The sequence below is a fragment of the Acanthopagrus latus genome, chromosome 24 (genome assembly GCF_904848185.1).
Source record: "Acanthopagrus latus isolate v.2019 chromosome 24, fAcaLat1.1, whole genome shotgun sequence".
NCBI classification, from domain to species: Eukaryota; Metazoa; Chordata; class Actinopteri; order Spariformes; family Sparidae; genus Acanthopagrus; species Acanthopagrus latus.
This window is the reverse complement of record NC_051062.1, coordinates 3,731,135-3,745,442: the sequence shown is the minus strand read 5'-3', so window position 1 is coordinate 3,745,442 and position 14,308 is coordinate 3,731,135. Positions and strand designations below refer to the sequence as shown.

The 14,308-nt window shown below is 43.5% G+C and overlaps 1 protein-coding gene across 1 annotated transcript in view; it reads left to right on the top strand.

Moving 5' to 3' along the window:
- The window catches only part of pard3ba (par-3 family cell polarity regulator beta a), a 171,824-nt gene extending 158,951 nt beyond the window's left edge, over positions 1-12,873 (top strand). The window contains exon 24 of the mRNA XM_037091436.1: positions 11,392-12,873. Within this exon, the coding sequence (XP_036947331.1) occupies positions 11,392-11,818 (427 nt within the window). The 3' untranslated portion in view covers positions 11,819-12,873. The remainder of the gene's footprint in view (positions 1-11,391) is intronic.
- The last annotated feature ends 1,435 nt before the right edge of the window (positions 12,874-14,308 follow it).

Sequence of the window (14,308 nt, the reverse complement as noted above, 5' to 3'; positions counted from 1 at the left end):
CCTTAATCACAGCTAATTTATGTTGTCGGTTTTTTTGTTTGGGCCCTTCTTCAGAATATAACCATTTTCGGTTTCTTTTTTCACAAATCGTATTTGATATCACGCAAAATTGTGGTCTTTAGGAAAAGACGTCTGAGGGACACATCTTTTTGCACATGCGTTTGCAGTCAGTCATTCCGAGGAGCCTCTCAGGTTCAGCGTTTTGAGGAGAGGCTGAATGCTCAGCGCTCACACTAAGTGCCCTCTGCCCCTCCTTAAAAAACAGAGGGCAACATCTTGATTGTCCTCAGCATGTTGAGTATCCTCTGGCATGTGGGAAAGTGTCCCTTAAGGACTCTCGTCTGACCTTCTTGAAAAGTGCCCACGCTCGCATGCACTTCCCAGACTTGAAGCCACTTGGTTTTCTCCACCATGTCCCAGCACATGAACCTTTTCACCCTGCCTGTGTCAGCTCGGGCCCTAATGAGCCACGTCCAGCCTGGACACACCTAGCAACACAGAATAGAAAAAAATAAATGCAATCTGACTAGAACAGGATGAATAAATAAGAAAAGATAAGAGGAATATTACAACTGGAAATGGAAAAAGGTTCCCTAATTTTCACTCCTACCTTGCACGGTTGGGTGGTTGTATGGGACAGGTCTGTTATTATTTTAGCACAGTGATATTGTTGTGGCCTGTAGTAGTCTAGAGCTCTCTGTGAATTCGAATGGCTTTTTCAAGGTCAGCTGAGAAATCATATTTTCGCTGCACTCGCCCCGTCTTTATTAAAACCCAATCCCGCTTCTCACAGTTTCATAAGTGATCAACTGTTTTCCCCACCCGCTGCCGTCCAGCTGTCGAATGACTCACTTTAAACTCACCCAACTCGGTTAGAGTTATTGTCTCCGTAACTCATTTAATTTCTCGGTTCCTGGAGAGCTCGGAGCGTGTCTTTCCTCACGGCAGTTTTTCTACATTTGCCCCAGAACAGCTGCTGATGTCTTTCCGGGGCCCTGCCTGATTGGTTTAAAAGGTGATGTGACCCCCTCTTTTACTGTTAGGTAAGCAACCGTAGAGCATCTGAAGCACTGTGCGGATTATTTTGTTTGATTTCCCGAGAGGTGTCCTGACCCTTCTCTTATTTGCGGGCCCTTTATGAAGGAAAGGGCCCCGTTGGTTCACAGAGGCAGCAGTGTTTGTCCAGCTAACAGTGTTTGGGAAATGTAATGGAATCAGCGGTAGGAAATGGAAGGGGCTTTAGCCAGCTCTGTCGCACACACAGCTGGGGGTGCCAGTGGCTCTACCTGTTTACAATAACTATTCTTTTTCCCTTCTCTGCGCCTTTCCTTGATTCCATCAATCCCTTTGTCTGCTTTTTTTTTTTTTTTTTTGTGCAGCTTCTGTTTACATCTCTCACACGTCTCTTTGTGTCTCGTCTCCTTCGCTGTCTTGCCCCTCGCCTCCATCCCTCCATCCCTCCCTCCCTCCCTCCCTCCCACAGCCTCCTCAGGTCTGCGGATGGGAAAACGAAAATCATGGCGTTATAAATAAAACAAGAGGTACACACTCCGAGGCCTTGGCGCTCCCCATGAGCTTGGTGAGAAATACAAAGACTGTCATGTACAAGTCGGCATGACATTCGGCCCACAAATACGGATGGACGGGTGGCACTGTGGAGGAGATGCAGGAGTCACCCTGAATCCAAATGTCCTCTTCTTTGCACAGAATAGAACAGAGCGCAGCAGAATAGGCATGCAGTGAACCTAGTTTGAACTGAGAAGAATCTGAAATCAAATACGAGTCGCGGTCAGCCTAAAAAGTTCCCTCATTTAGTGAAAAAGAAATCGCATCTGTTTCTGTCATTAACTGCTACTTTACTGCTTTTGCCCAGCACGTCTCTATTACATGACTGCTGTCCCTCATGGAGTATTGGACCTTTAACCTCCTTTGTCATGGCTGCATGTATTTCTGGCTGCCCAGGGAGGTCATTTTCTTCCTTTACTCTGCAGTCATCGTTACCTACCCTGAATAGACCCTGATATATTTGTATATATATTTGAAAATCACATCACATCTTTACAACCTTCAGTAAATCAAACGCTCTCTTGGGGCTGGTCACAGGCCGGTAAAAAGCTAATCATTTCATTCGCCCTGGATTTAAAAATCCACTATCGGTCGACCTCTACTGTGAATAAAACATGAGGTAGCGCAATATGGTAACAGTCCCTGGGCCCACTGTTCAGCAGCTAACTCTTTAGCACAAAGCACACAGCCCCTGAACCAAAGAATGAGCTGCTGCAAAAGCAAAGGACACACCGTGAGTAGTAAGGAGTAACTGTAGAGCCGGGTAACCTTTTCAGACAGAGGTACCTTCTGATGGCTATTAAATGTAGTGTTTATTAGACCAAAAATGTCAGGAGAACCTGTGGATCATAGCAAACTAGCTGGTAAAACACGTCACCGCTGGCCAGCAAGCACTACGGCGCAGTCAGTGTAGTCAGGCAGAGCACCTTCTTGTGTTTTGGAGAAGTGGCTCTGATGGGAGGCAAGAAGAGAGGGGCTGGGATTTGTTCAGTTGGATACTTTCAAAATATTTATCTTACTCTTGCTGGTTTCTGCACTCTCACCAGCCCCAGCTTTTAATGCTTCAAATGTGCTGCAAATCATCGCAATGAAATGAAACAGAATTTTTGTAAAAATGAATGGTTATTGATAGTCGTCTTAGGCGTGACATCACTAAAATGATGTATGAGTCATTAAATGAGCTCCGTGAGAGACGCGGGCCGTTCGCCCTGGTGCCTCCCATCTCTCCTCACCTTCTCATTTCTGACTGAGCGCTCTACCACAGGCCGACTGCTACCTGCCACTGATACTGTGCACACTCCTTGTCATTGCTCAGTATATAGTAGCAGAGAGTGTAAACACGAGCCCATTTAGATGAGGCACGTGCGTCTAGGTGAGAGCCAATTTCCACCGCTGTTGTTGTCATAGCCTGGGTTGATTAGCGGAGCTGCCTGGACAGCCAGGGCGAGAGTGGCTAATGGTTTCCTCTGCTGTGGAGCCAGCCAGGTCTGCTCTGTGTCTGTAGCACTCAGCTAGCACAGTGCCATTAATGCCGTGACTTAGTGTGTGCGTGCCCGTGTGTGCGCGCTTGCGTGTGTGTGCAGGGTTTGGACAAGGATGAATTTGGAGAATCTGGAGAATGTATCAAACACTAATGAGCATGTCAAATTGCTAAATATACTGTATTACATCTTTTAAATAAACAATTTTTACAGTAATTGATGGCCACACTCTCCTCCAACCAGAGGATTTTCTTTGGCTTAAGCTATAACTTATCATCTAGAAACCCACGGACAGCGTTACACTTCCTTTAACCGCAGATTTAATAGGGTGAATGTCTTCATTTCAAGCTCCTTTTTCTCTACCACCGATTCCTCTGCAAATTATGACACAAAAATGTTTTACCCAGAAAAGTGTGAGCATGCATATGAATGTCTGTGCGTGGGAGTGTTTGGCAGTGAGGTGCGGCAGCTGTTTTTTTTTGTTTTTTTTGTTTTTTTTTCCGCCGAGCAATTAATGCATTTTGCATGCAACACAAGTCTGCTCCCCGTCAGTTGACTAACAGGTGAGCACATCGCTGGCAGATGTGCTTACATATGCATCTGTATGTTCCTCTTCATCTTTGCAATCGGAAAAATTAACAAGTTAAATGTGCAAATGTAATTACGGTGAGTGCAGTTGAATGTCTGAGCTTATTATTTATGCATGCGTGTATGTGAGTGAACAAAAGAAGATGAACGTTTGCTCATACTTAGACTTTAAGCAGAAGGCACAGCAGATAAGTAGTAAGCAGAGAATAATATATATGGCAGGATGTAATTAGCTGCATCCAAAGCTCCAAACTGGTGCGTGTTTATTTTTTCTCCATCGAAGAGTTTTGAAAAACTCCTCCTGCAAAAAGAAAAAAAGCATTATAGAAAAGTTATAACTTGAACAAAACTTTAACATAGTGCATGGGTGCTCAAATTAACTTACTTTAAACACAATCATAACTCAACCATCACTGCAGATATCCATCCATCTGTTTCTGTCTCTTTTCATCAAGTAAACACAACTGTACCTTGAATTTATCAACAGTTTCCTTGAATCCACTTTCTGTTAAGTTCTTCTCGCTCTTCTTTGTAATATGTATTGCCCTGCGTGTTGTAGATATTCCCCTGCCCCAACACACCTGATTCAAGTGAATGGGTCTTTATAGAGCTTGATCAAGTCAAGTCAGAGCGTTTATTGTCATATGCACAGTTAAGGTTTGCCTACACAATGAAATTTCTTCCTTTGCCTTCCACTCTGACTGCTGTTGTAATACAAAGCACAAGGTATACGTTAAAAATACAAGGAAAGTATAAAGGAATGTTGGAAGAAACAATAAAAACAATAAGATAAAAGTACAAATATACAGCACCGTAGCATATTTGATCTTCAAGAAGTATAAACATGCAGTGTGTGATTGTGAGCGTGCAGTGTGAAGCGTTTCCCTGTGTTGGGGCAGGGGGACGTGTCAAAGATGCAGAGCAGGGGGCCCACAGGAACAGGAATGAAGAACACTTTCAAAGATGTATCGCATATATGAGTTGCATCACATCCCCACAGACTAAAATAGGATGATATAAGTGACTAGAAAAATGTATTAATTGCTTTATACTCCAACGCATGCTGTTCAAAACTTAGGGGTCACCCAGTCAAAAGAATGGAAACAAAGATGTAGTAGTAGTATGTAGTAGATGTTGAATGAAAAATATGGATTTATCTAAGCAGTGTTTGAGCAGTGTTAGAAAGATCTGGGAGAATGTCAGTACAACCAAAAATATAACAATGTCGTCCTTTTTACACATGGAAATATCACATTACATCTTTAATTTAAATGATGTAAAGCTATCCTGAAGTCAGGCCTGTTTGTCTGTACCTTATACCAAATGTATTCAAAACTATAGGCAAAATATTGAATTTACCTTTATCTAACAAAGTTAAAAGGTTTGAAATCTAAAGTCTGAATGTCACAGCCGAGACAAGGGAACTGTTTGTCCAAGTTTAATCATGTTTGGTCGCATGTGTGTTCGTGCGCAAGTCTGACAAAGACACATGGTTGTTTTCCAGCTGTTTAGGACCGGGGGTATATGGGGGACCAAGCTGGTGAGTGCGGGGGTCTAATAAGTAACTGGGAGTTTAGAGAGGGGCGGGTGGGGGGTTACTAATTTCCTCCTTCCGTTTCCTAGGGGCAGGTGCAGAATAACCCTCACCCCCACCGTCCCCATGCTACCACCGCACACACAAATTCTTCACTGTCATAGGGAGGGAGCTGTGTGCCTAAATGGCAGCACACACACTCACACTCCCAGATGGTCCTGCACACACACATTTTTTTCTTTCACTGGCGAGTATGTAATCATATACACTCCCAGCACACATTCACATGCATATAAATATGGATGTAATATTCAGTCTGTCATTTGGTCCCACCACACACACACACTCTCTCTCTCTCACAGGGTGGTTGGGAGTGTGGTATATGGTGCTGATGTTCTGGAAGTGTGAGTCAGATGTATTACACGGCGTGTCATTACAGCTTTCCACTCTAGTTGGTCCCTGTGGTTCACATCACACCCTGCGCTGCTGCTCTATATAGACCTCAGAGGGGACAGACGAGTGTCTGCATCTGTCTCTCTGCCTGTCTGCTGCTCAGCCTGGCTTATCTTCTTCAGCACAGGAGCTCCTGTTTTTTTTTCTGTCTGGCTCTTTCTGTCTTAACACTGTCTCCATTTTCTTTTCTTTTCTTTTTTTTTTATTGCAAATCAAAAAATGCATCTGGTTTAAAGAGCAAGTGGAAAACAGGAAAATTCAATCACGGTTACCAGTATGTCTAAAAAGGACTTTTACATTTGCTCAAATGGGGAAAAATGGAAGGAAATGTCATGATAAATAGGGATGGAAATGCGTTTCCTGTGAATAATGATGTGGGGGAATGGTTCAGTTTCAATGCAAAACACATCAGAACTGGCTTTGTGCTCGGTGAGACGTTATCTGTATATTACCTCCTATAATGTCATACTGCCACTCTCGTGTCTGTGTCGACATCACAGTAAATAGTAGCTTCAACAATAAAAGATGTGTTACAGTATCACTCATACCTCGAATAATAACAGAGAGGGGAAAAAAATAATTTATGGAGTGCAAATTAATTCTTCAAAGTCTTTTCATTTTCCTTTTTGGCATTAATTCAAACCTATTTATTTATTCCAACGTCCCTCGTGGAAACATCTCATTTGCATGAGAGTTTTTTTATTTATTTATATATATATATTTTTTTCATTTTGATGTTTCAAGCGTGTGCTTAAAACTCACTCGACAGCTGATTGAATACACACCTACTGTCTGCATGTGTCTTGTTGTCATTAAGCTCTTTTCAAGCTAGATTAGCGGCGCTGGCAGAGCCGCTTTAATTGTCATACCAACAGTTTTATTCCGGCAGGGATCTGCCACGTTTGGCACGTTTTTTTGTTAGTCAAAAGCAACAGCTTTAGAAGAAATTTCATCCCTGTCCCCTACTCACTTTTGTTTTCAGTGGCAGGTGGATAAATCGGTACACAACTTAATCGTTTACATGCATGTTTATCGTCAGAGGGAACTACAGTGCATGTTTCTTCTATGGCCTCTGGTTGGTCTTTCCGTTTTACCTTGATTAAGTTACCCGTTTGTAGACATTTTGTTCCGTCTACGTGCTTGTGTTTCCATCTCCAGCTCCCTCTTCTCTGTTGGACGCCGCACATAAACTTACTGATGAAGTTACGTAAGCTAACAAGTAAACAGGAGATCTCATTCTGACACTTAGAATATACAAACGCAACAAAGCACTCTCTCCCTGGCTCGCGCTCTTACTCGCAGAGGCCGCACTTGCTGGGAATGTTTTAGTAAATTAAATCAAAATTTATGTAGAATTCAAACATGGTGTCAGGGCATTTCAGGTCTGCAGGAACACAAACACCAAAACACATTCACATGCCCCCATCTCCCAGCCAGGCTGAAGCCAGCTGTGTGACCCCGGGATGAGGAACTCCCCGTGGGTCACTGGGGCCCGTGGACCCCCTAATCCCCCAGCTGCTTGGGCGGACACACACACACACACACACACACACATACAAATGCATACTCTCATGCTATCAACTACAATATCTCAGAACTCTCCCTATGTTTGCTTTCATATAATGTTTTTACAATATCAGATATTATACATTTTTAAATTAGTTTAAATCAGACACCTCCTCCTGCGCACACATTTAATCAGTCAGACACCCACCCACCCGTCTGAAAGAACATAAATATTCCAATATGAACTGACAAAAGACAACTCTACTGAAACTGAACCTGACTTCTAGTAGCCCCTATAAGCATGGATGGATTACTGAACAGGCCTGCTGGGCACACGCCCAGGGGCTACCACAAAGAGAAGTAAAACTACCAAAAAGAGAAGCAAAACTACCACAAGGAGACACAAAAATACCAGAAAGGGACATGATGCAATCACAAAAAGACACAAAATTACCACAAGTAACACTAGCAGATGCAAAAACTCGATGCTGGTGACCATACTCACTTCCCCTCAGCTCCCGCTGCACATCCGTTTAATCTGTCAGACGCCCACCTCCCTGAAGGGACATAAATACTCCCATGTGAGCAGACAAAAGGCAAACCCATGCTCGGCTACTACGCTATGTCATTCCAGGGTCAAATGTCATCAGACCTATGTATCACAGCATTGTAGGAATTCATTTATTACTTTGTCACCTAGAAAAGTGGACAAAGAAGGCATTCAAGGGTGCTTTCAACCCTAAATGATTAACAATTAGGATCCATAAGTCTTCATTTTTCTGCACGGGATAATATATTTTCAAATGATTATTCAACAACAAGCTGGGTGATATTTTTATAACAAGTACAGTAGACACTTACGCCACAATTTAATGGCATATATTGGAAAAACAATATGATACCAATACATTACCCAGACCTACTCAACACATTAATTTACTCTTGCTCATATGACTGCTTCGGTCTGACTAATAGCTCGGAGGAGCTGAAAATAGCCGTGTACTGTGGACGAGAGAAGGAAAAGAAGAGGTGGAAAGACGACAGAGGCATTTTAATAACAGAGTGCTTAAGGAGGCGATGAACAGGTACGAAGGGGAGCGGGTGCAGAGGGGACGGAGAAGTAGGGAAAATGAATATTCAAGTGGAAACGATGTGGAAATTAAGGACCGGCGGGGGGGGAATAAGGAGAATGATGAGAAAGGGAAAAGGGGAATCCGGCCGTGGTTCCTGTCTGTTTGGGTGGCCCTGAGACGGGCTGAGAACCCAGGTGTTCCCTCCATCCCCATATCACTCCATCCTTCTTTCTTCCCTTCTCTTTGCCTCCCCTGGTGGCCTTCACCATTTAATCTGGATTAATGAGGAGGTTGACCTTCGCCTCTCTTTCTCTCCCGAGCTCTTTCCAGTCCTGCCTCACGGCCCCCTCGCCGAGCATTTCATGGAGAAATGCATCGTTTTTCCCCCCACACACGTCTCCTCACATCTTCATTTCAGATGAAATCTCTCTTTCTCTGTTCTCTCTTTGCCTATCAGATTCCTTCCTTTTTGGTGTGCTATGCTTCCTCCCCCCATTTCTCTTTCCTGTCGTATCTCAAGCCTTGGCAATGCATGTGTCGTATGTCTATCTGTGTGCATGTGCGGCAGCGTCTTTCCTGCTCTGCTGACTGACAAGGCAGTGCTGTTCATTCTCTGGACCACCTGTGTATCCTGTCCCACCACTCTGTTTGGGTGGTCAGGCCTCCCAGTCCACAGAAAACACAGAAATCCAGGATACACACACACACACACACACACACACACACACACACACACTCATTGAAATCCACCTCTACACAGTTTGTGAATATCCTCAAGGGAAGTCTGCTTATGCACAAGCACGGACACACACACACACACAACCAAGCTGTGTGCGACCTAATCTGTGGTGAGTGAGTCATTCTAATTGGCCAGTCAACAGGTGCTGAGCTCGACTCCAGGGACTGGACAGAGGAGATGCAGGGATACGATTGCAGAACAAGGGAGAGGCTAAGCTCAAGGCTTCTGTATAATAACTACAGTGGGAGCCATTGTTGAAGGGTGGGAAGTAAATGTCTAAATCTGTTTTGCTGCTGTGTTGCCGATTGATAAAGTATGATAGCGATTTGAGCTGTAGCCAGCTAATGAAAGCTTTAACATTTGCTATCGGGGCAATGTCCAGACCAACAATAGCACTTTATCAAAAATGTGCCTTTACATGCACTTACTTACTGTCGGCTCTGCAGTAAATCAATTTCGTCAGCATTATGTATACACGGAAATGGTTTCTGTAATGGGGTAAGAGGATTAGAGATACCCAACTTTTGCCCAGCCAGATGTATCCCAGGGAAAAGAAAAAAAAACTGCAAAAGTTTTTTGGCCATGTATACATGTACCAAAGCTACTATTCACATGTACATATGTGATCGTCTGACTTGAACTGAAACTGACACCAAGTAGCCTTTATAAGCATGGATGGATTACTGAATGGACCTACTGGGCACAGGCCCTGCAACTACATCAAAGAGATGGAAAGAGACCAAACGCATAGAGAAACAAAACTGCCACAGTCATAAAAGAACTGTGAAATAAAACACAAAACAACTACAGAGAGACATCAAACAATGAAGATACAAAGCAACAACAGACAAAGCAACTATAAAAAAATACAAAACAACTACAAAGAGACATTAAACAACTGTATAAAGATACAAAACAACTACTAAGAGACATTAAACAACTGTATGAAGATACAAAACAACTACAAAGAGACATTAAACAACTGTATGAAGACACAAAACAACTACTAAGAGACATTAAACAACTGTATGAAGATGCAAAACAACTACTAAGAGTCGTTAAACAACTATATGAAGATGCAAAACAACTACTAAGAGACATTAGACAACTCTATGAAGATGCAAAACAGCTACTAAGAGACATTAGACAACTCTATGAAGATGCAAAACAGCTACTAAGAGTCGTTAAACAACTATATGAAGATGCAAAACAACTACTAAGAGACATTAAACAACTCTATGAAGATACACATGTAATTCCAGAAGTTATAAATGATGTTTACAGGGCAGTTGCAGATAACTACTTTTAAAAATAGGAGAGTTTCCCTCACAGCTAGGCCAGTGAAGGCCTGACTTTTAGATTTGCATACTCGCTCCAGCTAGACATGTGTGTCACTCAGCACTGGAAACAGCACATAAGATGGAAAACATTTGAATGGGCCTGTGAAAGGTGAGCAGCCCTCCCTTTTATTTTCTCCCCTCTCTCTTTATCTCACTTTCTCTCCAGTCCCCTCTCTTCCTCAGCCTCTCTCTCCCCTTCCGTCTCCCCGAGGCCCGCGTGTCGCCTTACCCAGGGGTTTAGCCTCTAATCACCCACAGCTAGTGGGAGGGAACCGGAGACTTCCAGCTGGCTGCCTCGTTACTGCAGACCCCTGGGACACACACACACACACACACACACATTCCTACACACACAAGCTAAACACACACACACACACAACCTCATATATGCTTACCAAGGCATTTGCTGTTATCTCTTGGCATCTCTCCATCCACGTCTCCCCCACAACTCGATCCTGCCAAGGCCACTGCCTCGCCACGTAAACTGAATAACAGGAGGAGGCTTACCGCAAGGAAGGGCCAAATCTCTGGCAAGTCCTCTGCTCCAAGCCAGTTTAAACTGGTATCAAAGGTCCCAGATCATGCTCAACTTTCTTTTTGGGTGTCAACTGGAAAATGTAAACATGCTTAAATGTTAAAAAAAAAAAAAACTTTTTTGCAGCACTTCTGTATACCTTCAGTCTGTTTTTGTGCCTGTGTCACGTCTCTGATTGGTCAGCTCTCAAAGGCATGAGCATACCAGCCGTGTTTTTGCATGAGATCTGCTGCTGTTTCTGCAGCCACAGCTCTGCTGGGGGCCTTGCCAAGGGTGGTGACTGTAAAGCTGTGACATCACAACCTTACAGATATCCTGAATGTTCGTTTAAAGACACAGTTTCTAAAGAGGTGCTGTGTGGATTGAGCTTTGATAGTACTTAATAGCTCTTAGAGTGGCGTTATAATACAGGCAAGACATGGAAATCTACTTGCTGGACCTTTGGATAGTGTCTTCCTTTGCACCCTCAAGTGTACATGCTGTATTCATGCATGTGATTGTGTGCATGTGGATCTATTCTAAGGGTGTCAGCCACTAGTCTCTAATTTCTTACAAGCAACACTGTTTCTCTTTCAGGAGGGATCCTTATGATTACCCCACCCAATCCAGACATGTGCTGAGAGAGCCAGCCCCCCACCCAGGCCACTACTATGACCCTCCAGTCTCCAGCCGCATGCCGCTCCCTCAGGCAGGTGCACAGTCCCATCAGGCGCCCAGCAACCAGCGCTACCACCCATCTTCTCCCCATGTAGGACAGCAGCACCGTGCACCGATGAGGCAGGACGTTCCCCCCTCGCCCACGGCAGGTCGCAGAGGGCGGCAGTACTATGAAGCCGCTGGGGGGCGGGTGGACGCCTATCGGCAGGCCAGCCCCGGCCGCTACACCAGCCCAGAGAGGCGCCCGGCCACCAGGGAGCGCTACGCCAGCCCCGAGCGCTACGACTACGGAGATGAAAGACAGCCTGACCCAAGACGGAAGAACCCCATGATAGGTGCGGTGTAAAGCGGCTTTCTCAAGTAACAGACTCCTCTCACCTGACCCCTGAAAGTGTGGTGAAGTTGAGTCAGTCGTCCAAAGGATATAAATAACTTTAAGTGCATGTGTTTCCAGATTTGTGAAACATAATATCAGCAGTCTCCCAGGCTGCCGGTGTGGATGAGTGAGATTTTACTCTATTAATTTATCTGATCAGGAAACCTGAAAGCAATAAGTGACAAGCTGAGAGGCTAAAATAAGGCTTATTTTCAGAACCATCTGGTCATAACTGTCTGCACAGGCCAAGACAGATTTAACAAGCTTTGAGGACTCTATATATGTGTGCGTGTGTGTGTGCGTGTGTGTGTGTGTGTGTGTGTGTGTGTACATACAGTATACATAGATATCTGCAGTGTGCCAATGTTTATAAAACCAGAATATAATTTTGACATAGATGTTTTATGATGTAGAATTGAAATTGAGGACAATTAAATTAAGTACATAGGTATATAGAGAGTAAACTCGGTGTTTCTATAGAATCAACTCTTATTAGGAAATGAACTCAGTGCTGACTTGTTTTTTTTGCACGAGCTGAAGGGAAATAAAGAGGGATCACCTTGACCAGCCAAACCGCTGTATCAGACGACACACAGGAAGCTGCAGTCGACAAACAGGAAGAAGGAAGTAACCCCTTCAAAGTATCTTCTTGTCCTTGATGTCTTGTCGGCCTGACTTCCTCTACATCCTGCTAACGCCTTTTGTTTTGTTTTTTTAATCGTGTTTTTGTCTTCGGTGATTTGAATGTGGACACGTCTGTCAGATTTATTGTACATTGGTTAAACGTATAAATGAAATGAGTGATTTATTTCTGACATTTTTGCGCTTTTCTAATAAAATGTATACGTCTTGATCCACACACGAGCAACAGACTAGAGAAGTTAGCCATGTGCAGTGAATTAAAGAAACCCTGATTAAACATCTTGCTGAACTTCACTGCACTGAAAACTGAAATGTGTGCTGTCAAATTAAATGTTTTTTTTAAAAATGCAAATATTTTGCATTAAATATTTTGAACCTCTCTCTCTCTCTGCGGCACAAAACTCATTTTCGGACCCTCCGTACTTAAATTATTCAGTCAAACTATGACAACGGGATGAATCATCACTTTAAAAAATTCATTACAGTGTTCAGCTTAATTTCTCGGAGCACAATCTCCAGATAAATTTGCCCTGTGAGATGACTGATAAGAGTAGCCGGCGTTCTGATAATGACTAAATCATCTTCAACAATTAGAGGCAGGGAAATCTCCACTAGAAAATGATTACTGCCCAATTTGCTCTCAGAAATAAAGATGGCACTGATTGGTGAAATTAGACTTGAAATGGGGAATAATTAGAGTGTGGAGAAGGCTTTTTCTATCAGTTAGTGTTTAATTAGCATCAAGGCCAACAGGGACCGGGCCTCTGCTGATCTGTCTCGTCTCGGCACTGCTTTGACCCTCTCTGTCTGAGCTGGAATAGACCTTTAAAACTAGATGCCACAGGCTGATACATGGAGGATAATCATTCGATTCATTCAGTGTTTAACCAGTTTTTAACAAGTTAACTCTTTCCCAGATAATCAGGGCACATATCGCTGATCCCTAAGCCACAGCAGATGAAGCAAAAGCTACCCGAGCGAGTGGCAGTATGGCACAAAGGATTATTATAACGTGTTTCTATTCACCGTGTGCTTTTCAAAATAGCATTACAATGCATCGCAAACCAGAATAGATGAAAGCCGGAAAAATAATAACGGGAAGAGGCACAGCGGCCGTCTGCTGACCATCCTGTGATAAAAAAAAAAAAAAAAGATAGATAAATAAATAAGTGGAAAATATCTCGCTTATAACTGAAGCACATGCAAAGAATCAGATACTGAATGAAAACACGACAAAAAGATATTCATTTTTTTTTCTATTTCTCTGCAAAAATAGGCCACCGCACTATAAATTCTGTGGTTTTGCATCTGTTGCCTATAGACGCAAACATTTCTGTCGTGTTTCACGCTTATTTAAAGATGTTTTGCACCCACTATTTTATTAAACTCGCCGTCATGATAATGGTGTGGTAACAGTGCTGTGTGATGGTAATGCAGTTGGACAGTTTAGTATAAGCTCCTTCTGGTGTGCCGGGCTGATGGTTACCTGTAACCCATGTGGTGTGGATGTTGAATCTGCAGGGGAGCCTGTCGGACAGAGAAATCCCTCTGATTGGCTGGTCAGCTGAATCAGCGAATCAGTGCACAAGTAGGGAAACATACAAGCTGTTTTGGGCCTTGGCTGTAGTCATAGCGGTGTGTTCAAGTGCAGCTTTTTGGCTGAGACACAGGTGACGTGAAGGCGACTCAACAGTCTGTCTTTTTTCTTGTCAGTTTAGTGTGTCTGGACACAAAGACGCTTCAGCATCCTGACTCTTGAGTGTCAGCTGATGAAAAGGTTGCATTTACGGGCTGTTTTGTAAGACAATAAAATCGAGA